This window comes from Rhinolophus sinicus, chromosome 12, assembly GCF_057876585.1.
Source record: "Rhinolophus sinicus isolate RSI-liver-muscle chromosome 12, RSI-T2T, whole genome shotgun sequence".
Taxonomy (NCBI): Eukaryota; Metazoa; Chordata; class Mammalia; order Chiroptera; family Rhinolophidae; genus Rhinolophus; species Rhinolophus sinicus.
In genome coordinates, this window is record NC_142512.1 from 3926055 (window position 1) to 3933411 (window position 7357).

Sequence of the window (7357 nt, forward strand, 5' to 3'; positions counted from 1 at the left end):
AGTTTAAGTAGGACTCACCCCTCCAGCTGTCCCTGCCCTGCCTCTCATGCTAATCAGGAGAGGGGAAAAGCTCCAAGTTGGGGGGAGGCAGGAATATAACTGCCCACCCCCCTCCTACTGCTAGCCGGACTTCCTGCTTGTCCTGGAGGTGGCAGAGGAGGAAATTGAGGCTAGGTCCGCAGGCAGCAGCGCACCCAGAAGCACCTCTGTCTCTGGCTGGCTGCTACCCTGCCACTCACTGCTCCCCCCTGGCAGGTGTTCCAGGCCAGTGTGGCAATGGTGGGGTCTCGTGCTGGGGTGACCCTGTGGGCACAAGCGAGTGGGACTCTGTGGGAAGCAGGTGGGATGCGGCTGTTTGAGCCTCAGTGTGGGCCTGGCCCTCCCCCAGTCCTGGCCCTTGCCTTGGTTTTGTATTGCAGAGTTCGATAAATTCCTTGAAGAAAGAGCCAAAGCTGCTGAAATGGTTCCCAACCTCCCGTCGCCCCCAGTGGAGTCCCCAGCCCCGGCCTCAAACCCCTCCGGCCGGAAGAAGCCAGAGCGTTCAGAGGATGCCCTCTTCGCCCTGTGAGCTGTTCTGTGCTGTGGCTCCCCAGATAGCAGGTCACCTCTCATCCCTGTCCACACGGGCACTGGCCACGCCTCCCATCCCTGGCCTCCATTGGTCCTGCGTTGTCGTCTCCATGGAAACACCCCTGTGTCTGCTCCCAGGCCTCCCACTAGTCAGGACCCGCTTTAGCCACCTTCTCTCTGGGCAGTGGGACAGCGGCACTGTAGCCAGAGGCACCTCCCCCGTCCCCGCCCCTCCTGCCCACAGGCTCCCTCTGCCCATGTTTCCTCCCAGGAAGAGCGGGCAGCAGAGCCCAGCCTCAAGCAAGGCAGTCCACTTGGGACTGTTTCCTGAGCAGACACTTGGACTGTCTCTCCTGTCACCTGCCCACAGAGAAGGGGGTCAGATCCCAGCCCCTTCTCCATGTGCCCCTGCCCCCTGCCTGGCTCAGCGGGTCTCCTTGATCTGGCCTGCCCTCCCATGCCCCTCTGATCCAGAAAAGGGCTTGTCTGCACCTGCAGGCTCGGTCTCCCTCCTGGACTGCTGCTCCCTGACGTGTGTCACCTTGTGGCACTTGGCATGCTCAGCACTTTAGATGACTCTGTGGGAAGCCGATGTGTGGGGTCTCATCTTTTTGCACCTCTTTCCATCACTCAGCAGCCATGCTGGAGACCGAGTGGCCCCTCATGGACTCACAGGCTCCTGGCATGGGAAGAGCAAGGGGCAGTGGGAAGGCTGCATGTAGCCAATGGACAGTGGCCACGTGGCACGCTGGCTTAGCTCCTGCAGAGATAACACTAGAAAGCAGACTGCCCCCAAGCACACGACACGCTCCCCGCACAGTGGGCCCAGGCTGCGGAGGGGCTGCAGGGGGAGGAATTGCTGTGGCTTGCTTGGGCAGGCTGTGGGTTTGTGAGCATGTCCTGTGGCAGCCTCGGTGCCTCTACCGCCAGGGCCCGGCAGCCGACGGCTTTGCACTACGCTTAGAGATCCACGTGACTGACGGCCAGTGATACTAAGGTCCCTGCACTGTTCCTGGCCTGGGCCTCAGCCTTTTCCACAGGCTCTCCTGACAGGCCACCGATTTGCGCCTTCTCTGCAAGCCAGCCTAGAAGGGAACAGAGCTGGAGCCTCTCAGCCACGAGCCGGCCACACTGCTCCCAGCCTGCGTCCTCACTGGTGTGTCCCCTGGCCATAGGTGAGGTGCGCGTGGCTCGGCCCCAGTGGGGTCCAGCCTAAACCACCCTGTACTGCTGTTGCCCAGAAGAGAAAATGCCGCACAGCTGCTCCGCACCGGCTGTGATCTTGGGCCTGTGTCAGTGTTCCAGCACCCACTGCACAGGTGTCGGGGCAGAACTTGGCCAGGCCACGGTGTTCCTGACCCATGGTGCGGCCAGCGCTTCCCACCTGGCAGTCCCGGCAGGGAGAAGAAGCTGGGCTTGCCGCAGGGGGAAACGAGCGCCGCCAGCAGCCTGTAGGAGAGCACAGCGGGGCAGCTGGGCGTGCTGGCGTCCCCAGGGCCCCTACCCCGTGTGGCGCCGCTGCAGCTTCCTCCAGAGAGTAGGCCTGGGCTCTGGCTGGGGGCTCGTCTGTCAGGACCGGCTGGAGATGCCACTGCGGTTCCTTAGAGGACACCCAGCAAGCCCTCCCTCAGAGCTCAGCCAGCCGCTCCCAGCCCCGCCACCTCTGGCAACACGTGCACACCTCAGTCTCCCCCACCTCCGCCCCGGCCCTCGGCCTGCCACACCTCTCTCAGCACTTCCTGAGGGCACAGCCCTTGAGGCCAGCTCGAAAGTCAAGATGGCTGAAGTCAGCGGGCTTACACGAGCTGCAGTGAAGGTGGCTGGGATGGCCCCGTGCTACCCGGTGACCCCAAATCATATCCCCAGCCCTTGGCACAGTCTGAAGGGATTGTCTCTGAGGGCCAGGGGCACACCCTTGCCAGTTTGCCAGCCCGTGGTGGCCAATCGTGCGGCAGCAGCAGCACCGCAGCAGCCGTCCAGCATCCTCTGAGGGCAGAGCCAGCCCCCCTCTTCTGTGGAAGGGAAAGTGTCAACAAGATGAAGCCTGGGGACTGAGGGGAGAGGAGGCCCCTGGCGGTGAGTGAAGCTGAGGCACGCGCCTGCCTGGGGAGACCCCAGCGAAGCTGGCACCCCAGCTCCAGCTGGGCAGCAGGTGGTGGTGAAGTCCTGCGGGCTGGCAGGAAGGCTTTGGCCCACGCAGAGAAGTGTCACCTGCCTCCCCTGCCTGGAGCCACCCGTCCTGCTCTCAGAGCACCTGAGGCAGCCTGCCCCTACCTGGAGGCTGAGGTGACGCTTGCTGGAGGCCTGCGCAGGAAACAAGCACAGGCCCAGATGTCCTTGAGGGCTGCTGCTCAGCCCTTCCTGTCCTGAGGCCGCAGGCACCCTGGGCCACAGCCCTGCCTTCCTTCCGGTGGGGCGCGCGGCCCACAGGCCACCTGCTTAGTGCAGGGAGCAGAGCCCTGGCAGCAGAGCTGGCCGATCCTACCCCAGGAGAGAGAGACCCTCGCGAGCCACCTCCTCTCCACAAGTGTTAGAAATCACAGATACAGTATGGACTTAATTACACTAAATTATTGCTGGGATTCCTTATAAGTACTAATTATACCTGATTATAGGTTAAAATATTTATTTTGTCAAAATATTTTCTTGAGGATGTGTTTAACCTTCCCTGTGTTCGCTGTGTGCTGAGACGTGCAGGCTAGCCATTCCCTCCTGCCTGCCTGCCTGGCACTGGGCAGCGGTGATGGCACTGAGTGCAGTGTGCCCCAGGCACTGGTGGGCTTTTGGCCATCCTGCCCAGAGCAGCCCCTGCCCGGAACCCCCAAGCACCAAGCAGAGATGACCACCGGCGTTACCAGCATGCATGGGACAAGGGGTTTCAGAGCCCAAAGGGCTTGCTGCGGCCGGCCGGGGCCGGAGGGAAAGGTGACTGTTCCTCTGTCATCTGTCCTCCTGTCTGTCTGTCAGCCTGCTCAGTGTGAGTGACGTGCCATCTGTCCTGGACCAAGCCTTGGCTCACTGCCCTTCCCTCCCCCAGGGGTCCAGAGCAAGGGGGCCAGGGAGGTGTGGGGCCTGTGCTGGAAGGGCTCAGGATGGCCCAGGAGCAGCAGACACCGACTCCCCCAGTGTGGGGCGGGGGGCAGGCGCTGCCCTGTCGCTCACACCCTTGCCCTCCTCTTCCGTCCTGCCACCACACCCCCTTCGCCTCCGCCCGCCCGTACATGTGTTCTCAGTCTGGCCCAGCCTTCTGGATGGTTCCAGGGAGCTGTGGGCCAGCTAGGGGAAAGCTCCATGGAGGAGTGCTGTGCCCTCAGCCGGCCCACCGTGAGCCTCTCTGCTGTCTCCCGCTAGGACTCTGGGCTCCTCCACCCGGCCCACCACATGGGGAACAGCAGGCTTCACCACCTGTGGATAAGTGTGTGCACCCCTAAGACGCCCCTGTGGTGCCCGCCGCTCCCAGGGCCCGTCTCCAGCCCTTCCTGTCCATGGGGGTCCGAGCCGGTCTTCCCTGCTGCCCACTCTCCCAACAGCTCTCAACTCCGGAGTCACACTGCTTCTCAAAAAACCTTCAGGCTCTCCAGGAGAAAGGGGGATGGATATTTATTTCCTAAAGTTTGCAATTCATTTGTGAGGGTTCTCAGGATTGTTGGGGGCTATTGAGAAAAAGAGTGTTGAGTTTGTTGTCCAGTTGTCCCAGAAGTTTGGTGTTCTGTCACTGTCATGCGCTTCTGCAGGCGGAGCCAGTTCTGGAGGGTGGGTCAGAGTGACAGCAGAGCGTCCGTCCACCCACTGGCTCTCCTTCCAGATAGCGTGTGTCTAGTTTGTGTTCTTGCATGTAAAATACCCCACAATAAACAAACAAACAAACAAACCATTCCTTTGTGATCTCTGTTGAGTCGGCCGTGACTATGGAAGGGCTCACGCCTATTTTCTTTAAGCAGGGGCTGCCTCGGTGCCCTGCTGCTCGGAGCAGCCTGGGAAGCCCACCCCATGGCCTTGCCCCATGCCCGGCTTCCAGAGGAGTCTGGGCTGGAGGAAAATCCCTGAGCCTGGGGCACAGCCCAGTTTGGAGGCACTGGTTGTAGCAACTGTAAACCCGCCCCTGCCTGCCTGAGCTGTAGGACCAGGGGCCGTTGCTCTTCCTGTGTCTCATCCGGGGTCCCAGGGGTGCGGGGGGGGCACTCCCCCACCCGGAGCATCTGAGGCCTTGAGCAGGCAGCCCTGCACCACCACCTTAGCACCCCATGAGCTGGGCTCCCCAAATTTGGCTAGGCCTTCAAATTGTTTGGAGTTTGTGCTAGGGACTGAATTTGAGAGCTGCTGCTCCAAGCAATCCCCGCTTTTAGTCACAGCTTTATTGAGATATCCCCATAGCATTAATTAACCCATTTGAAGCATACAATTATTAGTATATTCACAGAGTTGTGCAACCATCACCACAATCAATTTTAGAGTATTTTCATCACCCCCAAAAGACACCGCTACTCTTTAGTGGTCACTCCCACCCCCTATTCCTCTCTCCCTTTTAAAAAATGGAGAAGTGGGCAGGGAAAACCATCTCCGTGACCAGCAGGCAAGGCTGCCCCACCCACCCTGAACACCAGCCCTCCTGGGAGGGTCAGGGTGGGTGGTGGGAGGTGGGCATGGCCGGGAGCCGCACGGGGACAGACATCAGCCCAGGCCAGAAGCAGCAGCGCCCAGCTCCCTTCAGCCAGGTGCGTCCCTGGGCTTAGGGAGCTCTGTAGAGACCCTGCGTGTTTCCAGCCAGTCAGCGTGAGATGGAGCCCCCACACCAGGGGGAACATGGGAGCGGCCTCTGAAGGGTGGGAGGCCGGCAAGCCCCAGTCCCTGTGAATAGGGGCTGTGCCCCTAGCCCTGTGGGAGGCACTGGGGCGCCAGAAGAAGCCTGAGCTGTGTCCCTGTCCGTGGAGAGGGGGCTAGCCGTGAGACACCACCGGGGACTTGCCAGGACACCCGGTCTACTTGTGCTTTCAGCCCAGGTTCCTGAGAGTCTGCTGTGTGCAGGCTGGTGCTAGAGGAAAGGGGCTGCTCGGGTCCTGCCCTGGGGGAGTTCGCAGCCCGGTTTAGTTCCCAGAATCAAGGGCACTGAGCAGCCGGGAAGCACTGGAGCCTCCTTCTGGGGCCTGTGGGGCAGGGAGGCCCTGGGGAAGCAGCCACGCTGTTGCTGTTTCAGTAGGCAGGCCAGCCACGGGGAAGGGGAAGGGGAGTCAGCAGGGTGGGGAGTCAGCACCCCTGGCGGACACTGGCCAAGATGCATCTCCCCATATGTAACCGTAACCGCTGTTCCTTAAAGGAGGGGTTCTGTGGAGGAAGGAGGTGGGGAAACGCTGGACTAAAGTTAAGCAGTGTCAGGACCTGTTTGTCCAAGACAAAGGTAGTCTGTGGTCCAAACTCCTCATTCAGAGACGGCATATTGGAACTTTCTTGGTTGTGGCAGAAATGTTTGATTTAATCAGAAAGAGGGATGTATTAGCTTACGTAACGGAAAAGTTCAGCTTCAGGTACAGCTCGAGGCAGGTGCTTACAGATTTGGTCAGGAACCAGCCTCTCCCCATGTCGTGGCTGTGCTTCCTCTGCGTTGCCTCTTCCCCAGTGGATTGAAGGCTGCCTGCAGCTCCGGCCTGACATTATGCTGGCAGAGAGAGGCTGCCTCTTTCCTGGTAGTTTCAGCAGCACAAGTCCCAGAACCCACCCTGACACACCAGACTGTTAGGAGAGGGAAGATGAAATCTGAGAGGCACAAACAATAGGCGGTCACTGCCGTGTGGATGGAGAGGACCAGCATGGGCGCGGCACACACGCAGGCACAACTTGGACAAAGACACACTTCTGAGTCCTCCTTCACTGCTCTCTCCTCAGCCCTCGGCTGTTTCCCTTCACTGGAGTTCTCAGAGGCGCTGCTTTCCCGCTATAGTTCCCTTCCCCTGAGATCTGGGAGGGGCAGTGTGGGAACACTGTGGGTCCTATCATGGCTCATGGCCCCCTGCCTGCTAGACCCCCACCAAAGCATCGGAGGAGGACAGAGTTTCAAAAAAGGGTCTCTTTTGGTCTTGAGGTGCTGGGGGTGGGCAGAACCACAGTCCTTGCATAGGCATGAATCGCCAAGAAATTCCAGGTTATTTCAGAGGAGCCCCTGCCGGTTCCAGCTGGGTGGCCCGCAGACAGGTCTGGCCCAGGGCCTCCAAGCCCGGCCCTCAGCAACCCTGGCCCTCAGCATCCAGGGAGTCAGCATCCCAAGCCATCAGCATCCCAGGCCCTCACCATCACAGGCCCTCAGCATCCCAGGCCCTCAGCATCCCTCGTCCTCAGCATCCCAGGGAGTCAGCATCCCAGGCCCTCAGCATCCCAGGCCCTCTGCATCCCTGGCTCTCAGCATCCCAGGGAGTCAGCATCCCAGGCCCTCTGCATCCCTGGCCCTCAGCATCCTAGGGAGTCAGCATTCCACGCCCTCAGCACCCCTGGCCCTCAGCATCCCAGGCCCTCAGGATCCCTTGCCCTAGGCATCCCAAGGAGTCAGCATCCTAGGGCCTCAGCATCCCAGGCCCTCAGCATCCCAGGCCTTCAGAATCCAGGGAGTCAGCATCCCAGCGAGTAAGCATCCCTGGCCCTCAGCATCCCAGACCCTCAGCATCTCAGGTCCTCAACATCCCAGGGCCTCAGCATCCCAGGCCCTCATCATCCCAGGGAGGCAGCATCCCTGGCCCTCAGCATCCCAGGCCCTCAGCATCCCAGGCCCTCAGCATCCCTGGCCCTCAGCATCCCAGGC

The 7357-nt window shown here is 60.7% G+C and overlaps 1 protein-coding gene across 8 annotated transcripts in view; it reads left to right on the plus strand.

Moving 5' to 3' along the window:
* The window catches only part of TOM1L2 (target of myb1 like 2 membrane trafficking protein), a 109837-nt gene extending 105396 nt beyond the window's left edge, over positions 1–4441 (plus strand). For 6 of the 8 annotated variants that reach the window (XR_002139386.3, XM_019753739.3, XM_019753741.3 and 3 more), the window contains one exon: positions 420–4441. Coding sequence is in view for 7 of the 8 variants with exons in the window: in XM_019753739.3 (XP_019609298.2) it covers positions 420–568 (149 nt within the window). In the remaining variant the exon portion in view is untranslated. The remainder of the gene's footprint in view (positions 1–419) is intronic. The other 2 variants (XM_074320044.2, XM_074320045.2) reach the window with 1 other exon arrangement.
* The last annotated feature ends 2916 nt before the right edge of the window (positions 4442–7357 follow it).